The sequence below is a fragment of the Argentina silus genome (assembly GCF_951799395.1).
Source record: "Argentina silus genome assembly, chromosome: X".
NCBI lineage: Eukaryota > Metazoa > Chordata > Actinopteri > Argentiniformes > Argentinidae > Argentina > Argentina silus.
The window spans coordinates 21,134,783-21,158,087 of NC_139653.1; the positions used below are offsets into that span (position 1 = coordinate 21,134,783).

At 40.4% G+C, this 23,305-nt stretch overlaps 3 protein-coding genes across 4 annotated transcripts; 2 read left to right on the forward strand and 1 right to left on the reverse strand.

Annotated features, from left to right (window-relative positions):
- On the forward strand, positions 1 to 9,914 carry memo1 (mediator of cell motility 1). Of its 2 annotated transcripts, none has more exons than XM_083695855.1 (9): positions 1 to 386; positions 3,513 to 3,594; positions 3,693 to 3,761; positions 3,996 to 4,108; positions 4,403 to 4,514; positions 5,253 to 5,395; positions 5,538 to 5,614; positions 6,424 to 6,528; positions 7,617 to 9,914. In XM_083695855.1, exons 1-9 carry the CDS (start codon positions 326 to 328, stop codon positions 7,746 to 7,748), a joined length of 894 nt encoding a protein of 297 aa, XP_083551981.1. In that variant the 5' UTR covers positions 1 to 325; the 3' UTR covers positions 7,749 to 9,914. The 2 variants fall into 2 exon arrangements, with proteins under 2 accessions (XP_083551981.1, XP_083551982.1); XM_083695856.1 differs by having other exon boundaries at positions 5,253 to 5,299.
- Positions 9,915 to 14,756: 4,842 nt separating this feature from the next.
- Positions 14,757 to 19,626, forward strand: srd5a2b (steroid-5-alpha-reductase, alpha polypeptide 2b; the record flags this gene model as incomplete). The annotated part of the gene is made up of 5 exons (XM_083694628.1): positions 14,757 to 15,034; positions 17,688 to 17,851; positions 18,646 to 18,747; positions 18,857 to 19,007; positions 19,138 to 19,626. 5 exons carry the CDS (start codon positions 14,757 to 14,759, stop codon positions 19,202 to 19,204), a joined length of 762 nt encoding a protein of 253 aa, XP_083550754.1. The 3' UTR covers positions 19,205 to 19,626.
- A 626-nt stretch (positions 19,627 to 20,252) lies between these two features.
- Positions 20,253 to 23,139, reverse strand: mkks (MKKS centrosomal shuttling protein). The gene is made up of 4 exons (XM_083695126.1): positions 21,910 to 23,139; positions 21,509 to 21,694; positions 21,175 to 21,281; positions 20,253 to 21,002 (listed from the first exon to the last, which is right to left on the reverse strand). Exons 1-4 carry the CDS (start codon positions 22,892 to 22,894, stop codon positions 20,571 to 20,573), a joined length of 1,710 nt encoding a protein of 569 aa, XP_083551252.1. The 5' UTR covers positions 22,895 to 23,139; the 3' UTR covers positions 20,253 to 20,570.
- Positions 23,140 to 23,305: the final 166 nt, after the last annotated feature.

Sequence of the window (23,305 nt, forward strand, 5' to 3'; positions counted from 1 at the left end):
TCGGGCAACCAATTGATAAACTGACTCGGGCTTTTGTTCTTCTGAAACTGACTCGATCCGTGTGACATTTACATTTTTTTGATTTGTATTAAGCTATCCATCTATCTAACAGTAACAGTTAGTTACCCAATATTTATTTGGCTAATCAGGCACTCTGTCCAGTGCAGTGCATTCCTGGACCGTGTGTATTCATTATTTGTCATCGACTTCTGTAGTGCTGTTTTCCAGTCAGCTTTTGTTGTTCTTTTCCTGTATTATTATTTTTTTTAAACTTTTTTGCCCGACAAGGTCTCAGCTAACCAAGATAGGCAGCTCGGGAACTAAGATGTCGAACCGAGTGGTGTGCAGAGAAGCAAGTCACGCCGGCAGCTGGTACACCGCCTCAGGTAGAACCGGGGACCAAACAGATATCTGACGCCCGGTGCAGATCTTATGTTATTTGGGCAGTTGTCCGAGGGCGAGGCAGTTTGACAGCTACTGTAACTGTAATAATAATAATTTAGATTTAGAGTATGCATAGTTGTCAGAAGAAAAAAGGCCCTAGCCTAAAATGGCACCAAGTTGCAGTTGGTAAACATATCTAGGTAGATTAATTCTGAGGAGATTAAATGCATTTGATAACTAATAACTATATGGCAGTGCAAATGTGGCTAACATTCTGGACTTTATTATCAAGTAGCCCATCTAGGCTTTGTCTGAGCTTGCAGGAAACGTAGGATGTCACTTTTTTGTCGGAAACGGGCTAGTCTAATTGCTGGAAATGTGTGGAATGGAACGTCCCAGTCATGGAACGTTGTTACCTAAGCTAAACACTACAAACACGTCCTGCGTGGTTTTTTTTCGGAACTTCTGTTCAGTAAGGACATTTGTGAAAATGTACATGGTAACATTTGCACACATCATGCGTAATAAACGTGTTATGGCTACGTTGCATTTAACGTTTTCGTTCCAGGGATTAAGTTATACCCGTCCAAAACATCAACATGATCAGGCTAGTTCACAATTCAGTAACACTTTGTCCCGGCCTACTCTGAAATGAACACGAAATATATTTTAGAGAAAGAGTCAGTGGCTTGGAGCTTATTCAGCACTTTTATCCCTGTACGCTGATCAGTGGAAATGACCTGTCATGAAAACCAAGGAAAATAAAAACATTGTGAGCGTTATCAATCCACTATAACCTAGCTAAACTAAAAACCAATCAAGCTAGCTACAGTAGTAGCTAGTTTGGGTTGTGTAACTTCTCTGCTACCACAGTTTTTCACTGTAATTGTTGTCAGCCTGCTTTCTATTTTGACCAGTTTGTGCTAGGTCCCCTCAGCCCTGGAACAAAGGACTGGGTAGGGCAGCAAAATTGAGGGTTCATATTGCATTGACACCGGCTACCCCCTCCCCCTCTCATTACAGTTTCCTAGTTTATCCTCTTAAGCCAGTCCTTCAACGTCACATCCCATACATTTTGCACTCAAATTGGTTCTCTGAACATGTATGTTTATCCATTTGTCCAACTGTCACTGTGGTCACGGTTTATGAGCCATATGTCATTTGAAAGTTGTATGTCCTTTGTGGAGCCACCCATACTAGGCCTAGATCTCCTGAAGGCATTGTTTTCACAACACATCACTATAGAAACATACCGGTTGTTGGCTATCAGAGCTATAGGCTATGCATCATGACTTTATGCCTTTAACACCATACATTACCGCCCTAAAAAGCCATGATAATCGTTTTTTCTTCTTTTTTTTACTCCATTTTCCTGTAACAAGTTAATTTTCTTAGTTTTTTCGAGATCTCAAGTTATTTATGTCATTATCTCAAGATAACAAATGTTGTTTTCCTGAGATAATGGGATAATTTTCTCAAGATCTCGAGAAAACAAAGTAAGAGGTGTCTGCCCATATAATCTTTCCCCAAATGCAAATGAAGCCTCTAAATGCATGTAGCCTATTTTGTTTACACTTAAGCCCCTACTGTCATGATAGTGTGCTCTACATCAATAGGATGCCGTCATTATAGAGAGGGAAAGACATATTTTTGTTTTGTTTCCCATTATTCACACACAGCCTACACTAAATCTTGCTAACGACTGACTACCTGCTTTGCCCTAACTATTACTGTATTTCCCATGTTTCCTTTTAATTGGAAAAGAACTGGGGGGGCGGGGGGAAACAAGATTTGTTATCTGGAGATAATGACATAAATAACTCGATCATGAGAATACAAAGAAAATTATCTTGTTATCAGGGAAAACGGAGTAAAACAATTGTATGAATACGTGACCTTTTAGGGCTTCCGCGCCCTAGCACTGGGACTTGCGATGGCACTTGTTCTTATCAAAGGTTTTACTTACGATGACTGTTGTATAGTTGATTCACTTACTTAGACAAATGTAGTTATTGTAAGGCGCTATAGAAAAAAAGCGTCTGCTAAATGACAAATAAAATGTAATTAAAATTATGCTACCACAATAATGACCATACAGTAGCTGAGCATGAACTTTGTTTAAGTAGTCCACTAACCACTTGCGGACCACTTGGCGGTAATGCTTTTTTTGGTTTTGTTACTTCAGCTCCCACACAGGGTTGTAAGGGTTGTTAAAGGAATCCTATTCAGCCATGTATTTCGAGTATCTAACCTGATAATGTAGTGTGTGTTTGTGTGTGGTTTTTTTCTTCACAAAACAAATAACCATTACCGCATCCTAGGGTTGATCAGTAACTATAGCAGGAGTCTTAGCTTTTTGACGAGTAGTTAGGTGGATGGAGGTAATGATCAACATACGATGACAAAGAACAGGTCTCTATCCTAGTTACCTCAATGTACAAATTCAGCCAATCCCAGATAACAAGCTACAAGGTACTGATACCAATGACACATATGTTAATGAGTTCGGGTCAGACTTGATCATGATTCCATTATTCTTTGTATATATGAAGGATATATATATTATCTATATATATATACATATAATGGAGGAGATTGACCCACACTGATCTAGATTTACCTGCTCTCTGTGAGCAATGGCTGAGTGGTCAGACTGGGATCAGGTGACATCAGAAGTGTCATCTTTGATTCTTGCTATACAGCATTTGGAGAGGATAGGAAAGCTGTAAGGAGACTGTGTTCTTCATTTTATAATCAGAAATTAGTTTTAACAATGCCTTGTAGGTTTTGTGTTCCTAATTATTATCCAGTACTTTACTTTTGTCCTCCAAGCATTGTGCATTGACTGATTGTTACTCGTTAGACCAATTAGTACATTCACCAATCCAGTATGTCTTCTCTTTTTGTCTTTCACATGTATAAGGGCAGGCTACACACAAAGCACCAGTGAGTGAGCCATTGTACACAGTCAGTGATCCAGCATTTAGTTTGAGAAAGTGTGGGATATAAAGTTATAGGAGTGGTCATCATTTATTATAATAAGACCTGAAGTGAAGTTACCGGTACATTTGTTCTGCCGAAATAGACATTAAACCTTCTATTTTGTGTTTTTTTTCCTCCCTCTGTAGGATCCCAGCTGAATGCACAATTGGAAGGCTGGTTGTCTCAAGCACAATCTACAACCACACCTGCTAGAGCCATCATAGCACCGTAAGCATTGGCCCTGGCAATCACGTTGTGGTCCCTTTTCCTTATATTTTGTTACCATGTCATTCATTTTGCATTAATGGACATATCTGTGTTTTCAGGCATGCAGGATATACCTATTGTGGCGCTTGTGCGGCACATGCCTACAAACAAGTTGACCCTTCTGTTACGTGAGTCATTTACCTTTTTTATAAGTGACAGTTCAGGGAATTTTCTAAAACACTGTTATTAAAATGATATGGTCTGAATTGGTTTAAATGTTTTGTTTATTTCTTATATTTTCCCTCATCAAATTTTAGATCTGCCTGCCCTGAAGGAACATCCCCTAGCTCAGATAATAGTTATCAGTATTGGCACTGTTCTGATGAGCAATGTGAGTGAGATAAAGTCCCCTTGTCCCACAGTCGCAGGGTGTTCATCCTTGGACCCTCGCACCATGTGCCCCTCTCCCGTTGTGCCCTCTCACCTGCAGAGGTCTATAGAACACCGCTATACGACCTGAGGATCGACCAGAAGGGTACTCATTTGTTCTGCTTCTACAATGCTAGACACAGGGATGCACACATATATTTGTTCTTGAGCATGACTTACAATGGCAAATTCAATAAGTATTTATTGTGTAGGATTTTACCTAATCTTAGGCCAAACATCTTTCTGACACGAAATGAAGGCATTCTCCCTGATTAGGTTTAAGGATGCGTAGCACTTACCACGATGCTCACTCAAAGAGTGACTGTCTGAAATAATGATTTGGTAGCTCAAGAAGAATAAGTAATCTATGCAAATTCAAACCAACCTCAACTCTTTGCAGTTTATGCTGACCTCTGGAAAACTGGAATGTTTGAACGGATGAGTCTGCAGACAGACGAAGATGAGCACAGTATTGAAATGCACTTGCCTTACACTGCTAAAGCCATGGAGAGGTAAGACAGCGATTAGAGCTACCATTGCTAACACAGTAGAGTGATGGGGAGCACAACACTTAAAGGGCATGGCTAATGAATGAGCCCAATGTGTTGTTCATTATTAGAACAACATTTTAACCATCGGTCTTCAATCCCCTTAAACTGATTATTCTTCTGATCACATTGATGACACATGGTATGTCTAACTTCCCTCTGTTCATGTGGCATCTTGGTGCAGCCAGACATACATAATTGATATACCCTTCTGTTGGGTTGGCAGGGGTTTGAGGCAGTTTTTTACCTAAGAAAAGCAGAGGCCTCAGGTGCTGTGCGTGTGCGTGTGCTTGTGTGTGTGTACACAATCCAACTGGTGTCAAATGTCAGGGTGTTTAGTCAAATGTCACAGGGTGTTGAACTAATGGGAAACTCACAAGCACAAGAGTCCAGCAGAGCAAGGCCGTCTGGTCTTTCCCTCTGACCACCTCATCATGCAGGAGGAAAGGTAGCCATTATTGACCCACAGCTCTCCCCCGTTTCTCATTAATCCCCCTCGGCTGCCACAGCCGCAAGGCCAGATTCTCTTAATTTGTTTTCACTGATGGATGGCCTTTAATTAATGAAGCCAACATTAATGCTGACACTGTCCTGCATTTTTGTTTTGCCCCCATAAACAGAATGTGTTTTGACAGTAAGGTGACGGTTTCCCACAAGTCATTTGATCCATTGCTGTGGTTGATTTTGTTTTCCCTATTGCAGCCATAAAGATGAGTTCAGCATCGTCCCTGTGCTGGTGGGTGCCCTGAGTGAGTCTAAAGAACAGGAGTACGGGAAATTGCTCAGCAAATACCTGGCCGACCCCTCCAACCTCTTCATCATCTCCTCTGACTTCTGCCATTGGGGTACTGATTAGTACTGAGGACAACATATATCACGTCACTGAGATTTACTCTCTCTCTCTCTCTGTCCATTGGAAGAAAAAACCTCCTTTAGGGCTGCAAATAATCTGACTTGATCATTGCTAATATGTCTTCCTCTCTGAAGGTCAACGATTCCGCTACACATACTATGACGAAGCCCAAGGGGAGATCTACAGATCTATCGAGCACCTTGATAAAATGGTAAATACATTCTGACAACAACAAGCTATTAATGTTTACCATGTATAAGTTATTTGGAGGATATGGCAGAGAGTAGGGCATGTGACTGTCACAATGGAGTGTCATCATCCAGCATTCCAGGGCCTAGTACACTCTAGATAGGAGTAACACCCTAAAGCAGGAGAATCTAACACAATAGCCTTTATAGGTGTTTCTGCAGAGCCTGCAAAGAGCAGCAGAGGTACTGAGCACAGCCGTGTTTCACCAGCAGATGTGCTCTCCAGACCCCTCTGGCAGAGCAGCAGACTACATTGTATTGAATTCGGTCTTTATTTGTTTTGACGTCGCACATTTTGATGGGGGGGAATATTTCGTATTTCAGTTTGACTCTGAAACTGTTTGTTCTACATATTTATTGTAATTATATGAGTTACTCACAACAGTTTAACACAGGGGTTCCCAAACTGTTTTGTCTCGCGACCCCAAATTGACATCAATAATTTCCCGGTGACAGCGACAACTTGATTGCGGGCTATGCCAACAGATAATAATGACGTCCAAGTGTATCCTTATCACCTAAAATATGCTTTAATTGGTTGGATATGAACCCCAAAAAACTTTAATATAGGCTACAGGTGCAATGCACAGACAATGTTTGTCTTCATACTAAATCTTTTTTTTTGTCTTATTTATCAAATCAGAGGTTAGTTTGATTTTCTCAGGGGACCCCAAGTTTGAGAACTACTGGTTTAACACCACTGGTGTATCTAGAACTGTCAGATCTATCAGAATGGATTTGAAAAAATCACTACTTCTCTGTCTTTTTCTAGGGTATGGGCATTATAGAACAGTTGGACCCTATGTCCTTCACCAACTACTTGAAGAAATACCACAACACCATCTGTGGACGCCATCCTATTGGAGTGCTCCTAAACGTGAGTATTATCATGACACATATAGAAGATTAGAATATTGCGAGAATAATACTGTGTAGGTCAGCCTGTGATGAAACAAGAAAAGCATGCAGCAGAAATAAAGGCATATACAATAACTGCTCATTTAGCTGAAACCCACTGAATAATTGACCAGACACAAAATGTCTGATAAAAAATTAGTGCTTGATGTGATGTAAGCAATCCTCAAAATTAGCCAGTCCATCAGGGGAAATGGTGAAAAAGTCGGCAACTTGTTTAAGGAGCATTTGTCTACTCATAGTAATGCAACCCCCCCCCGCAATGAAATGGGATTTCCCTGATCATCTGACTTAGATTTAAAGTGCCATACATTTTCTCATGAACGTAATGGTTGGAATGTCTATTAAGAGGAAGAAATATGTTTCCCTTATTGTACTCATTGATAATAAATATATATATATATATGGAAACTATATATATATATATATATATATAAATATAACTACTGACCTTTCAATGGATTCCTATGAGAGATCACGATAGGCGCAGCGAACCCGGGAAATGCTCTTTACGGGCACTATCATCTTGATTTGTAGCAATGTCTGATTGGTGTCACTAACCTTGGAACCAATTCAAGCACAGTCTGTTGCTAAATTAGAGACACGTTTCAGTGTTTTCTGATCTGCGTAGGGTTCACATACTTACCTGACACACAAGCCTTAGACACACTTGTATGCTAGTGACGTCAAAAGAAGCCTTAAATTTGCCGATATTATTCTTCTGATGTCGCTTGTGGGCTATGGGTAAAAAAAAATTAGCCCTAGGGAGAAGACTGCATATAATAGGAGGAAATAATAGAAACCGAGATTGGATTCCAGTACAGTCTTATTTGGCCAATGGAATATGAAGTTTAACATGGGTTTCAATGTGTATTACCATGGGTTTCAATGACGAAACATGCCTTTTGCACCAGCCTCTGCAGTGCCCCGTATGGCCATATGATATCGATGGCTTCAAAATCTCTCTGCAGCAATGTACGCCCGATTGTACTCAGAGCTATGTCTGTGTTTGTGAATGTTTCATTGAGTGGTTCTGTGTGTGTTTTGCAGGCTGTGGCTGAGCTGAGGAAGAATGGGGTAGAAATGAACTTCTCTTTCCTGAACTATGCCCAGTCGAGCCAGTGCAGGAACTGGCAGGACAGCTCTGTGAGTTACGCTGCTGGGGCGCTCATCGTTCATTGAGGTCAACTTTCCCATGGGCCAATGCAGTTCTGCCCCACCTGGCCCTGACCCCTGACCTTCTATCGCCATAACCTGACCTGGACACTCCTCCCCCTAACTACGCCCCCTCTCTACAGGAAGGACCCAGACACTCACAGCCAGTATATACAATGCTTTAGAAATGAGTCTCCTTCCTCTTTATTCCTCCCCTACCGCTCCCCACCTTCCTCTGAGTTCTGAGAGCTTTTGGTTGAAACTTGCTTGAAGTGCAGTTGCTGTTTTTGAGATTGTTGGGTGGGGTGGAAAGGTGGGGTGTTTTGTTATTTTGGCTTGGAGCTGGGGTGGAGGGGAATATAGTATGTGGGGTCTTTCAGGGACTGCAATTGTTCTTTTGATCCCGTTTTCCTGAGGGGGGAATTTAAAATGAATAAAGTTTAGAATCATGTCAAAGCATTAATCTTCACATTGCACTCTTTGAGATCTGTGCTTGTGCAATCTTCCACAGAAAAGAAGTAATAATAAAACTGCGGATGTAAATGGAAAATAAATTGCGAATATTTGATTTAATGATATCAGACATGGATGAAAATGAGTGTTTTGACTGACGCTATAAACTACAGTATGTCCTAGTAAAACCCTGAGAGTAGCATCATACTGTAGGTAGCTACTTCCGCTGTTCAACATATGCCTACTGTTGTAGTTGCTAACAAAGGGCTGCACACAACCAAGTTCACTAACCCTCTGCTGTACAATACCAAAAACCTCTTTTTATTATTATTCTCATATTAGTCTATTAAATATTATCTTTTCCTTTGATTCATATTTTTGTTCCCTTTATTTATCCTTATTTTTATGGTTTTGTAGGTAAACATGTATTTACAGGCAGTGTGGTGGTACATTTGAACAAATGCAGAGTTGTCATATATGCTCCAAAGCCATTTAGTTTATCTTATGGTTCAGTGAGTGTAACACTGATTTCATTGTAGTGCTAGCAGCAATTAATTGATGAGTGTGTGTTATGAGTGCCAGAGTAGGGCAATCAGGACCTTATTCAGTTGTGCTGAACATTCAGAAATGTTGATGTTTAAAGCTGAATTTGACTTTTAAATAATTTTGTTTATTTCTCATCAGCCCATCATTGATATGGTCCCAAAATATAATTACTTTGTGCATATAAACCTCATAGATATCCTAGTTGTGAGCTCAGATTTACTTCCTGGAATAGTCTCATAGTGATGCATATTGTGTCAAAATGCATTATCATGAGACTATTTCAGGAAGTAAATCTGAGTTGGCTAGGATATATATGAGGCTCTGTTGTGCTGATGAGAAATATACAGCCAAAATATTTTGAGTAAAATTCCACTTTAACCTGAGGTATGTCTCTTGCAGCACATAACCACAACTACTATTGGCTATTTGCTAGTCAACTAGCTCAATATTTTCCGATAATAAATGCAGCCCGCTCACCTTCCTCCCTCTACCCATGCTGGTGAAACCAGTTGCTGGGTTTGAACACAACACCCTGAGAGAAACCACCACCATTATATAACCAAATGGGCACAAAAATGACATTTTTATCCGTTGTCACACTAGATGTGTGAGGTCAAGTCAAAGGAAACTAGGAAAGCATGACACACTGTGCTATTGTGCCTTGGATCACTGTTGCACATTAACATTTAGAAATACAGTATGTTTGCTTTTGTTTTGATTTTCATTTAGAATGTTTACCTTGTTTAAGTTTTATTTTTTAGTTTAAGTTTTCCATATGTAAGTTTGCTTACCTAGTGTCCAACTATGTCTCCAATATAGCCACCACTGTAGTAATTTGACCTGTTCTGATCTGTTGGTCTCCCCATGTCTGAAATGGTTCCAACTGTTCTCCTTACTTCAGCAGGGGAGTGGTGTATTCCACCTCGTAGTGTGACTATCCCTGTTCAGGGGGATTGGACTTTATGTTTCTTATATTTAACTGTTAGAATTGTTTTGTATTACTATTTTTGTTGCATAGAGAATGAAAGTTCATGCTCTGAGTCACACACTTCCTTAGAAAAATATACAGTGCTTAACTGCTCCCAACAGGAGTTTTCTAATCTCAGGTTCCACTGATTAAGCATCACAAAATGCTCTCCAGATAAGATGTAGGATTTATGTTACAAAAAAAAGAGTAAAATTGACTGAAAAGCATGTGTCATCTGGTGTCTTTTTCTTTGAGTCCATTGATGCATTCCTGTCATGTAAATTGTCTTTTATTGTTGGTTGTATCATATGTATATCAGTACTTTGCCACTAGAGGGAGCATGGTGGTTGAGCTGGGATTGCTGTGTTAAGTATCAAAGCATCCAGGTAAAAATGATTTGTAACATGAAGCTTTAAATACAGTATTTTAAAACTTCTAGGGTCCTTTTTTATATAATGTTGAATAACATTCTATAGATATCTATTTAGGTTGACCTGGGCTCTATTTGTAAACAGCATCTCATAGTTCATGAGAGTGATGAGACACTGAAATTAAGCATAGGTTGTCTTGATGAAGGGAGTGTTTGCTACAGATCAGATGAGCATGCATGTGTCAGTTCATTCACTGTAGCTGAGAGGGATCCTGGAACCCTTGTAGCTCAGCTGGAAACATGGCTGCTGGCCAACAATGTAAACATTCTCCATACTTTTACTCTGTGGCTACTGCACTGTTTTTGCAGCCTGGCTGGAGATAAATTGGCGAATGGGGGGCATTGGTTTTAGGGAATTGGTGAGAGGTTCAGGCCCTGGCCTAGAATAATTCTGTAAATGTTTTGGAGGAAAGTTCCAACCAAGTCAGTTACTGATCATTATTTTTATTATATGAATATGAATATCTTATTAATGAATAGATAATGTATGTAGCAAATAGATAGTAGTGGGGTATCATCAAACAATTTCGAGATTTTTGAATATGATAGATCTTTTTCACACCACATTTGTATCCTGTATGTCATACACAACTGTATGAGAGATCTATGGCTCAAGGGAAACATGGTCTTTCTTCCTAAGCACCATACTGTGCATTTTACTGTGCAAATTACTAACAATGATATACACTCACTGAGCACTTTATTAGGAACACCTGTACACCTTCTCATGGTGGACGTGGTGTAATGGTGTGGGGAATGTTTTCGTGGCACACTTTGAGCCCGTTAATACCAATCAATCATCGCTTGAATGCCACAGCCTATTTGAGTATTGTTGCATTTGCATCCCTTCATGGCCACAATTTACCCATCTTCTAATGGCTACTTCCAGCATGATAATGCACCATGTCACAAAGCAAAAGTCGTCTCAAACTGGTTTCATGAACATGACAATGAGTTCAGTGTTCTTCAGTGGCCTTCCCAGTCACCAGATCTGAATCCAATAGAACACCTTTGGGATGTGGTAGAACGGGAGATTCACAGCTTGAAAGTGCACCTGAAAAATCTGCAGGAATTGCGTGATGCAATCATGTCATCATGGACCAGAATCTCAAAGGAATGTTTCCAACATCTTGTGGAATCAATGCCACGAAGAATTGAGGCTGTTTTGAGAGCAAAGGGAGGTCCTATCCAGTATTAGTATAGTGTTCCTAATAAAGTATTAGGTGAGTGTATGTTGAACTGATATCATAGAGGAAAAGATGCAGTTTTGCTCAAGTGTGTGTGCTATTATTTTGTTGAACCCAAATTGTCCAGTTCTTATTGAATACAAGGAGACACACAATGGTTTGTTCTCAGTAGTTTTATATAGTGATGTTAGCCTATTCCTTGTGTTTGGCAGACCTTTTCCCTTTCTGTTTGCAGTGGGTGAGTCAGATCAACAGCATTTGCATTCATGCAGGATTATGTGTAATCTTACACAGCAGCAGCATTCTTGTTTGGGAGTCTATGCTTTGTTGATGCAGGTGTTTTATTCTTCAAGATGGTGTCTGGCTCAAAGGTGATTGCAGCCACTCCCTAATACTGTATGTGACCTGGCTGAATATTTTATTTTTTATCAACATCACAACTGACTTACCTTGGATACTGTATGTGTCTTGGAGGTAAAATAGCTGTGCATGCTGGTTTTAGCTTTTTTGTTTAATATAGTTGGAAAAAGGTTTGGGAAAACAAGTCTGTGAAGCTCAGGGGCTAGAGGAAATGTTGTGCCATGCGGTGGGGCCACCGAAATGCCATTCTTTACCAGATGTTGTCCTCCTTTGCCTCCACTTCCTAGACAGGCAGAGACAGCTGGAGAGAAGTGCCTCAGCCTAGCAGTTTATGGTTTTGGTATGGGCACAGGATGTCAGATGAGGCAGCCTCTTTGGTGGAAAGTCTATTGCTTTTGGTAAACTGTTGGATATGGAGAAGTCTGTTAAAGGGATAGTTTCATGTAAAATCTAATTTCTGTGATGAAACAGTATATGATTCAGTACCTTCACTCCAGGCGATACACAAATACACTTCTATGTCCACATCCTGGTTATTTAGCAACTTGCAGCAGAAAGAATTCTTTATATATTGGAAGTGGATGGAGTCCAATTTAGCTATTGTCTTGTATTATATTGTATTAATGCTGAAAAGAGAAAAACAGAAATAAAGAAACATGCTTTTTAAATTCATCTTCCAATAGAAATAAATTGCTACTTTTTTTGGTTTGCATGGTAGGTTATTGTCAGGAGGCTCTAACTTCATAAATTATTCATAACTTAATTTTGATCAATGGAACAGAATATGGCAGCAAGGAATGCATGTACCAAACAATACATGTACCCAAAAAAACATGTACCAAAATGTAGGACAAAATATTAGACATTTGGAATGGGATGTGCTCAGTCTTGCATGAGGATTAAAAGACAATTTTTTTGCAAAAAATAGGGTAAATTAGCATTAAAAACACTTACAATTTGAGGCTAGGAAAGGAGCATTGAGTAGCTCTGTGTGACAGTGTTTTCTATACCCCATTCAGCATCCAATGTTGAAGAATCCAGTGAAAGCAGGAGTTATATCTCTACTGAAATAATGTTGAAATATCATTACTGTAGTCTGTCAAGTGAAGACACATTGCCCCATGTCCAAGATGAGTATCTATGCTTAGACCACCCCTACTTCTACACACTAGGGACCTCCATCATCCAGAACTGCTGAGCAGTTGTGTTTGTCATCTCTACATTTACCCTGTTATCACCCCCCTTATCACCCCCCTTATCGTACGCACTGATTAGTATTAGCTCCAGTGAAGAGAGTGTGATATTTCATTGAAAAATTAAATGAGGTCATGTTTACAGATTTGGTCATAACATCTATTGGTCATGATCATTGTCACACCCATTCAGATGATTATGATGAAATTGCAGGCAAAGGTCTTGTGCTCTCTTCTGTTTTAATCCTAGCAACTATGAAAGTGTGGAGGACAGGTTAGGCCAGGCTGTAGTTAAAGACAAAGCCTGGCTTTCTCTGGTGTGAAGAATTAAGGAAGTGAAGGATTAAGCCAAACCGCTGGTTGGACTCTCATCAGCCAAGCTGTCCAGTATTACGGTGAGTTACAAGGAAAGACAGAATGTTTGTCATTTTGAGGTGACCACATCTATATGTTTCTGGCCATGCCTGTCTCTGTGCTGCCACAGGCTGGCATCTCTGGGCTGAAGAACATGAATCTGATTTAGTCAAACACATATAACACAGTCGGTGTGATTTTCCAGCTGTTGAACGGTATGGTGGGAAATTATCCCTGGAAAAAGTATAAACAGAGCATTATGTGTGATCATACTGTACATATTATGTATTATGTATATTATTATGTATACAATGTCAAACTGAAAGATTATTAAGAATTTCATCATTGGAGCCTGTAGGATGCTTTGATATCATCATGAAAATTATTCAAAATTCCATTCTGGATTGAGATGAAAACAGGGTTTGAAAAAAACATGCCAACAAACAAAACATGGTTTGTTTAACCATTTGTGATCATAACATCTGCAAAGAATTCTGGATTCTGATTCTGTCTGTCAGCAGCAGGCAGGCAGTGTTGAAAAGGGAAGGACAATTCTGGACTCTGGAAACAATGCTTAATTCATGCGAAAATGATGTCAACATTGTTTTGAAATCTTATGTAAAGCTTTCTGGACGTAAACTGACAAATGCCATGAAAGTCACAGTCAATATCAATTACATAAATAACTAGTAGTACAGGCACTATGTTCTTGAATGCAGTGTATACTCAAGCTTTACCCATAAGTGAAATAAGTGAAAACACAAAATAAACTGTTTAAGCAAACAGTGGAAAACATTCAGTGAGGGAGTCTCACAGCTTGTGTTAGACATTATCATTACTCCTAAAAACATAGGCTGAGTGCTGAAGTTGTAATGTAGTCATAATCTACATCATACTCCAACCTCTAAAAACCACACCATATTTCAGGTTCCATTGCTTGCCTTTGTGCAAACATCATTACTACAACTTAGTTGTACAATTACATACAACTACAAGTTGCAAATTATATTAGTTTCTTAGTTTCTTTCTGTTTAGCTGTGAGTTGTTCATAAATATCACAAATGAAGTGAGACATACTGTATAGCTCTTTCTCTTATAATATACAAACTAAAAAATGAGTGCAGAAGTAGACAATAAGATCTCATTTAAATCATTCACACTAGCCTAGAGCAGAACTGACAGTATTTTACTGACAGTTTGAATATGATTGTGTATCCACCGGCCCCAAAATGAATGTCTAGACCAAGGAACCAAATCCACATGACCTCATGACACTGTAATATGTAATCTTTGTAATCCATTGCTTGAATTTATGCAGGGAAAATGTATTCTCATTTCAGGATAAGTTTACAGCCCACATCCAAGCTGAGAAAGAGCATTCTCGGCTTTCAAACTACTGCCGCTTGGCTAATTCACCTCTCTCTCTGTTTTGGGGAGGAGTCAGGAAAGCTGTTTCTATCTACCCCTGCATTGATGCTAGAGATAAGTCTGAGAAAGGACCGTGGCTGTGACCCTGACTGACCCTGACACTAGGTGGGGAGCGTGATGCACTGTATGGGGGACCTGATCCACTATCTCAGCTGGGGGATGATCCTGGGGGGAATGTGGCACTTTGTCCAACAAACCAGGTCCCAGGCATTGTATGGGCGCTACATGGACCTCTCCAACCCTGCTAAGCTGGTGCCAGCCAGGTTGGCCTGGTTCCTCCAGGAACTGCCTTCCTTCCTGGTCCCCCTGCTACTGCTGGTTCTCACCCCCCACACATCCTCCAGCATGGGGACACACCTGCTACTTGGGACCTTCTGCTTGCACTACTTCCAAAGGTAATAGCACATAAGGGAGCACAGAGAGAGTGAGGTAGTATATCATCTACATGTATATGATGAGAGAGTGAGGTAGTATATCATCTACATGTATATGATGAGAGAGTGAGGTAGTATATCATCTACATGTACACGATGAGAGAGTGAGGTAGTATATCATCTACATGTACACAATGAGGATCAAAGACTGGTGCAGTAGGAATGCTGTACGAAGGCGAACACACACTGAGCTTTCATTTTCAAATGTTTTATGATAAAGTGAGATTGATAACAGATTATACACTGCATGGATACTGAGCATGTCAAAGTACATTGTGTGATGATGAATGTAAATGAAAAGACAGCAAAACTAAAAAGGACACAAACAACCATTATCAGATGTCTAGGGGGTAAATTATGCAAAATCTAGCATTAATGTTTTGAGTGAGACAGAAAGCTTGCAAAACATGTGTACATGTGAACTATTTTCATTTCAAATGTTGAGCCAGATAACTTGAATCTTTAAGTAGACAAACATTTAATCTATTAATTATAATAGTGCATTATTATAGTGTGTGGGTGACCTAATTGTGTGGAGAAACTATAAACCATTTGACAGGGATTGTTCATATTGTTCATTACAGTGTAGAAATTAATAAACAAAGGTATAACAAGAGGATCATATTTTAAAATGACAAGAAAAGTGGAGACAAATAATTAGTTTATCCCCGTACTTCTTTCAGAATACATCTGCAGCAGGACATTCCTTTTCTTCAGCATCTCCAAATCTGAGTCTAGTAGTAGTAGTTATCAAGCCTCTAAGAGTAGGAAACAGCTCATAAGTGCTCGAAAATTCAGTAACGCACATTTGGTCCTACTTTTAAAATGTAGCAGTGCAATATCGACGATTTAAAAAAATAATAATAATAAATTATTATTATTATTATTTTACATTTATGGCATTTAGCAGACGCCTTTATCCAAAGCGACTTACAACAAATACATTTGTTTAAGTAAGTGAATCATCTATCCATCAGTCATCATAAGATAAAGTAATCAATGCTCAGACCAGGGGCCATTGGCAGTCATAATGCTAGAAGAAGGAATTTTTCATTTTAATTTAATTTTTTTTATTAACAGGAGAGACATTTGGGGGGTAGTGAGGGTAGTGGGGGTGAAGAGGTCTTTAGGAGGGACCGTTAAGATGTAGCCTGAAGAGATGGGTCTTCAATCTATGGTGACTCTGCAGTTATGACAGCAGTGGGAAGCTCGTTCCACCAGCGGGGCGCCAGGACAGTGAAAAGCCGTGACCGAGCAGTGCGGCTGCTGCATCCACGTAGAGGCGGCGGTGCCAAGCGGCCAGCCGAGATGGAAGAGCGGAGTGATCGGCCAGGGGTTTGGGGGCTGACCATTGCTTGCAAGTAGGGAGAGGCTGTTCCCTTTGCCGCCCGGTAGGCGAGCAGCAGGGTCTTGAATCTGATGCGAGTTTCTACCGGGAGCCAGTGAAGGGTAGTTCTATCATAGACATCCATTAGGCTACCAGCACAATAACTCCAAAATGAATTAATTGCAGCACCACACATCATCCGAAGATTGTATTGATTTCCCCCCCACTCAACATCAAATTATCGGCGAATATTGATGATTGGGCCAATTATACAAAAATAAACCATAAACATGAAGTTTAACCAAATGTGGTATCAATCATGTATTTTTATGTTCATTTACTTGTGTTATTATTTTAATTTAGAGAATGCCACTACGATTGAATTGGATATTCAATATTTAAAGCAAATCCGATTTAAGAGCAAACTATAATGTCATCAAAAAGTCCTTTGCGGTTCCAACTATGTCGTAAAATAGAGAATAAATTCATTCATAAGAGTTGCTCCCACTCATCGCTTGCCCACTCTGGGCTGTTTCTTTAGTCATAACTGCGCTTTTAGGGTTAGTTGCATGAAGGCAGATTGTGATGGACCCAATATCGTCGCTAATGCACTGCTGCATTTTCCCTGTTGCCAAAAAAACACAAGGATTATTTTAATTTCTCCAGGGAGCCCAAAAGATCTTCCCGTAAACGGGGAAGTGAGAACTGTTATGGCATACCTATCCAACCGTTATTTTTTAAGGAGCTGTGCGTTGTAAACATTTTGTAAAACATCTCACCTATCCGGAAATGTGCGTGTATCGTGCGTGCAGCCATCTATGGGCAACTCAGCCTACTCATAACGAGTTAGGACACCTTGAGGAGTCGTCTAAAGAAACTTGATAACTTGCTTTTATTCATGTGCGTAAAAGTAGGATCAAATGTGCGTCACTCTATTTTTGAGCTGTTCCCTACTCTGAAAGGCTTGATAACTACTGGCCCCTTGTCACTAATTTCAAACAGATAGATGGAAACTTTGGGAAGTGTGTGTAGAGAATGGCTCCCTATTGTGATAATCCCCCAGCCAAAGACACCCTCAGGAATGCACTGGGGTGACTTAACGCTGCCCTTTCTGTGCTCTGGAGAGTTATTTACCCAGTTGTACTGTACATTCACACAAAATAGAACCAGCAGTTTTATGCATTTTTTTTATTGGCTATTATGTGGAGTCGGTTATCATACACCAGCATCTAATGTTTCCCTTCTTTTATCTCCTGTGGTATTGTCCCCTGTTCCTCAATCATCTAGGACATTTTTGTACTCCCTGCTGACCCGAGGAGGACCCTTCCCTCTGGGTTTCATGGTGACAGCAGGGGTGTTCTGCTCTGTGAATGGTTTTCTACAGGGGCACTATCTGCTTCATTGTGCCAAGTATGATGCAGCATGGGCCACAGACTGCCGTTTTGTGATAGGTGGGAACAACAGATGAGTCAAATCTGATCTCATTATCAATCAAGATGTTTCTTTGATAAACAGTAAACAATGGTCAAAAGAAGGAATGGAGTAGGCTGGATAAGAACTGTGTAGGGGCTGGTTCTAGGTAGGGTCTGAGGCTATGGAAGATACAACATCATGTTGGATGGATAGATAAGGAGGCAGGAAGGTCCAGTTTATTGGTTTTATTTTACACAAGCACAGCAGAGGAGCACACAAGGGGGGTTAAGGATAATGGCTAGGATACTTGTGGTTGTCTGGGGGAGACACAAACGGGAAACAATGAATACACAATATAAGCGTGACAAGCAGTGCCATTGACTAATATGTGGTAAACAAGCTAACAAAAATATATTGCACAATATGATATGAATAAACAGGAAATTAAAACCATAAGGTGCTGAACTTCATGGCTTGAATATTACCCCTTAAAACACAACATCAATTGGATTTACACAACAAAAGACACTTACTTTACACATCACACACAATAAATGGGAAAAGAGGCGGCCAACCCCATGTGAACACCATTACACCAAACACCTTACTGACTTACCGAGAGGAAAATGTCTGATTATGAAGGGAAGAAGAATAGTGCCAAGTGAGGACAAATGTGTTGAGTTGTCAGGAGAGGTGTGTGGCCAGAGGTGATTGGGGAGTCCAGGAGTGGATGGTGAGTCCATGATCCTTCACAACTAATGGTTTGAACATTACAAAAGCTCTAATTTCATAACTGTTATCAAATGTAATGATATTGAATTATATTTGTTAGGTTTACTGTTATTCCTTCTTGGAATGGCCATCAATGTCCACAGTGACTGTATTCTCCGCAACCTGAGAAAACCAGGAGAAGTTATATACAAGATTCCAAAAGGTAACAATGTAGAGAGATTGGGACACCCCACAGCATTTCATTACTTCTGGTTATCTTACCTTTGAAGCCACACATTTAAATTAAGATTGGTCATCTCATCCCATCACAGGAGGCCTGTTTGAATATGTGTCTGGTGCCAACTACTTTGGAGAGATTGTGGAATGGTTTGGCTATGCCATAACCACATGGTCCCTGCCGGCATTCTCCTTTGCCTTGTTCAGCCTGTGCTTCATTGGGCCAAGGGCATACCACCATCACAGGTGCATGAGAACATACAAATAATTTGAAGCATAGTCTACTGAATACAGCTGCAGCAGCACAGTACTAACTATGAGGCACTTTATTGACCAAGTGCCTACGATTACTTTTTCCTTTTCCCAATTGTCACAGGTACTACCTTGAGAAATTCAAAGACTACCCCAGGTCACGGAAAGCTCTGATTCCATTCATCTTTTGATAATAAAGGTTCTGCATTCCATCGTCAGAATGGAGAGTCTCCAAGGAGCACCTTAATGAGATCAGCAATACACAAGCAGGCATCAACTTCATGACCACTTTTGGATGTTTATATTTGTCTAATTCCTGAGTGTTCTTTTTCTGATATTGCACTAACTGTATTTTTCTGCACTAGAAACACTTTGATTCCTCCTTCTTACTCACAGATAATTGCAGTCCAATTATCATTCTGGAACATAAAACACATAGCATAATGTATGTTAAGAATACTGATTTACTGTATGTCTCTTCGCTTACCACAATGGCTTCAGTTGTAACCAAGGCTGTCACCTTTTTCAATAAATACTGTGGTAGCTCTCCGATGATGATAATGATGAAACTTCATATAAATGATTGGATGAAATTGAATGTGTGAAACTTAAACACAGGGAATAAAATAATGTTTTCCTAATAATGGTGGCTTGCTGTCCTTTCTCAACCTGCTCAGCTGTCTGCTACAGGTTATGATTCCAATATTATATTATTAAATGTTGCTAAGTAACTCTAATATATGCTAGCAAAACATATCTATAACACACGTGATGACTGGAATACACAACAACTCTCTACAAATTTGATTCAACACTGTGTACAGGGAAGAGCAGTAACAGCAATGGGGACCTTGACCTGGAAGTAATAGGCTGAGGTCAGTCAGTGTATTTTCACAGCTGTCTGGGAGAGGCATCTGACAGATCAGCAGGTTTGTGTTTTGAAACAAATTTGGTCTATATTTCCACAGGGACTTGATCCCTGACAGCTATGAGAGCAAATATTATTGCAGTGAGTATAATTAACATACCACAGAGCTTGGACCAATGTATTCATTAGGGAGGGAAATCTGCAGCCTTGTAGTGTAGCCTACAGTATCACTTCTCTAAATCTTGAAAATTAAGTTTAAATCTAAATGTATATTATTTCCATATTCATAATACATATTTATCATCTTTTACCATACAAACTTAATGTCAAAAGTCAAGACTGCAGGGCAGAACACAATAGAGTGTCTACAGTTGAAGATGGATACCTCTTTATTTAATTGGTTTAAGGTGTCAGTAGCATTCTACAAATAGGTTAGAGAGTACAAACACAAATGCAGATGTGTATGTGTGACAAACAAACAAACAAACAAACAAACCAGTCTAAACCAACAACATGATATTGTCCATTGTCAGTGACCTGACAGTTAAGTAATCGATGCCCAGGCTACATCTAGTGTCTGAAATAAAGTATTACACAGAGCACTGAGGAGAAACATAGTAGGCTCCAGGCTTTCTTTCTACAAAAAAAGAAAGAAAGAAAAAAAATTAGAAAATATATCAACATTCCAGTTAGTTTACATCTTGAATTATGTATCTAATGTCCAGCACGAGATTAGCCGTCTCCACAGCGACCTGCATAGCATTGAGCTTGGCTGTGAAAGAGTCCAGCACACGTGGCTGAGAGGTAGAGTTTCTGATCAGGGGGGAAGTAGGGATTTCTGGGTATTTGGTGTTGAGGGAGGACCACTCCAGACCAGGTTTACTCTCCATCAGTCCACAGCCACAGGAGCCCAAAGCATCCCCCCACTGGGCTTGGGGAGCTGCATCTCCAGGGACAGTCCACCGGTGGCCGTGGGACAGATCGATGAGACAGTCTCCACCATCATGCTCCAGCGCTTGTGCGACAGACTCCAGGGAGCAGCAGAATCCGTTCATACCTATCAGATACTCAGACTGGGAGCATCCCAGTGCTGCTGCTACCTCTCGTCCTTCATTAATAGTCTGGCAAAGACAGAAGTTTAAATCACTCAAAAAGTAGCTCAATTTGTTCCATTAGAGATATGTTAGGAACGTTTTATAACATTGCTTTTACTGCTCAATAACATAGAGCACCATCAATAAATGCCAAATATGTTTCACATTTGCTTGGGTTTGAGATGAAGAGTGTGCAGACCTTGTTTCTGATGTAGGCTGCTAGGTGTGTCTCTGTGCATCCTCCTCCCAAGAGGGCAAATGGGTCCCTTAGGGTGAGTCTCAACACATGTTCTGCCCTTTGACACGCTACCTGAAACATGGCCCGAGCAACATCTCGATTAGGGAATTAAAACAACCAATTCATTATTTGTTGTCTCATAAATGAAGACTCTTTGAAGAGAATGAAGGCCTAGGCCGTCTTCCATTATTTTGTCAGAGATGGTTTGGTATATAGAATGCTTCCATCTAATATCCATAATGGAAATGGGCTTGCTGTGTGATACAGTAGGTCAGGTTAAGGCGGTTGTGGCAACCTACTTTCAGTTCGTTGAGCATGGTCTCGTTCCTGTGGCAGATAATCATAGTGCAGACAACTGGGTCCCCGGGAGGAAGCAGGTGAAGCAGCTCTTTGGATCCAAAGTGCCTCACAGAGAGGCCTTTCACCTGCCCATAGGCTTCAGGACTGATTGGGGTCTGAAATGTGGCCACAGCTTGAGCACCTGGTACATAAGAAAGGATGAAAAGCATAATTACCTAATTAGATTTTTGAAATTCAAAAACACCTAGTGGAACTGGGGAGATTTCCCCCCACAGATACACAAAAGATTATTTAGAACAGTGTCAATCTGGTAGGAGCCTTTCAAATGGTCAGTTTCATCAAATATAAAATGTTAATCACCTCCAAATAAACAAGACAGTGAATTGAATACATTACCTGTCATTTGAACTACTGGCTCAATGAGTGCAAGTCCCAGTCTCTCTATTACCACTACACCATGTCTCCTCAGGTAATGCTGCAGGACTGGGTGTATTACCCTCTGACACACAAACATGTCCACCTTGTCATTAACCACCTGCTTTCCAAGTCTCAGGAGCTGGTCCAGGATTTCTGCCTCTGGGTCAGACCCTTGGTGTACCTCAAGTGTCCCCTCGCTAAGCTCTGACAGATCCCCAGAGAGAGACACATTAAACAGCACCAGTCGTAGTGGACCGGGTCTGAGCTTCTCCATGTCTGATGGGTTAAGCATGTCTGGCATATCCACCAGCAACCCAGGAAAAACGGCAGAGTCAACCACAGACTGGCCCTCAATAGACACAGTCAATGTCCTTCCAAGGCAGACCCTGCCTGGGGAGTTTGAGGGAACAGTCAGTAAGAAGGCCTGCACGGCAAGTGTGCTTACATGCTGTGCTTCCCTCTCTGTTAACACACAGGCTGGTTTGCTAGAGATAACACCCCGGGCTACTGTGACCAAGCTCTGACTGCTGCAGAAGTCGATCTTCACTTTACAACTGCAATCGTCTTTATTAAAGTAATTGGTGCATACCCCCAATAACTGCTTGTTCACTTTGATTGCAAGGCTTTCTCTGAGGCTAGATTGCTTTGCTTGGTCAATAAGGGCAAAGCAAAGAATAGCGGCATACAAACCACAGTCACTAAAACGAGAGACATGGTTGAGAATGGACGTCGTTATGAGCTTGATCAAAGGCTCAGATGAGGGAACCGCTTGAAGAAGAACAGAAGAGGTAGAGGTGGTCAGGACTTGTCCCCCGACGTTATTATGTACTAGTTTCAGTCTGCCATTAGGTCCAAAACAAGACGTGAAGATCTGCCTCATAACTGTTATCTTCCGACAGATTTCACGGTTGTCCAATGGATTATCCGTGCACACAGATCGTGTTTTCTTGGAAAGTCGAGACATAGTAAACTGTATTAATGTCTGCACAAAACAAAAGCGTTATGGGATTATTGTTACGTTAGTCAAACAGATTTTCAATTCAAACTCAACGGCAATAAATCATCGGGTGGCTATGCTCGATCCGCCAAAAGTGTGATCTTGATTGTCTACGGTTCTTGCACTAATCTACCTTACCTCCCAACATATCCAACTATTGGGTGTAAATACTAAATTATATTTGAGCTTCACTAACATTTTGCTAAGACTAGCCAGCTAGCATTTGGCAGATCAATTAGCGGTAATGACGGCTGAACATTAGGGGTGGTCAAAAAAAAGCCTGACAAACAATGTTTGTGGATTAGATAGGCTTCCTGTAATTTCACTCCCTGCGAAGTTACTGATCATATTCATTAAATTATATAACTTGTTTTAGTG

Bases quoted from the DNA above. Each gene is read 5' to 3' on its own strand.
- mkks (XM_083695126.1), bottom strand. From the start codon at position 22,894: ATGTCTCGACTTTCCAAGAAAACACGATCTGTGTGCACGGATAATCCA. The intron at 21,695-21,909 runs GTAATGTATTCA...CTTATGTACCAG, and splicing joins GCCAGTAGTTCAAATGACAG to GTGCTCAAGCTGTGGCCACA. The intron at 21,003-21,174 runs GTCTGCACACTC...TGTCTTTGCCAG, and splicing joins CAGCCTACATCAGAAACAAG to ACTATTAATGAAGGACGAGA.
- memo1 (XM_083695855.1), top strand. From the start codon at position 326: ATGTCGAACCGAGTGGTGTGCAGAGAAGCAAGTCACGCCGGCAGCTGG. The intron at 3,762-3,995 runs GTGAGTCATTTA...CTTGTCCCACAG, and splicing joins CAAGTTGACCCTTCTGTTAC to TCGCAGGGTGTTCATCCTTG. The intron at 6,529-7,616 runs GTGAGTATTATC...TGTGTTTTGCAG, and splicing joins CTATTGGAGTGCTCCTAAAC to GCTGTGGCTGAGCTGAGGAA.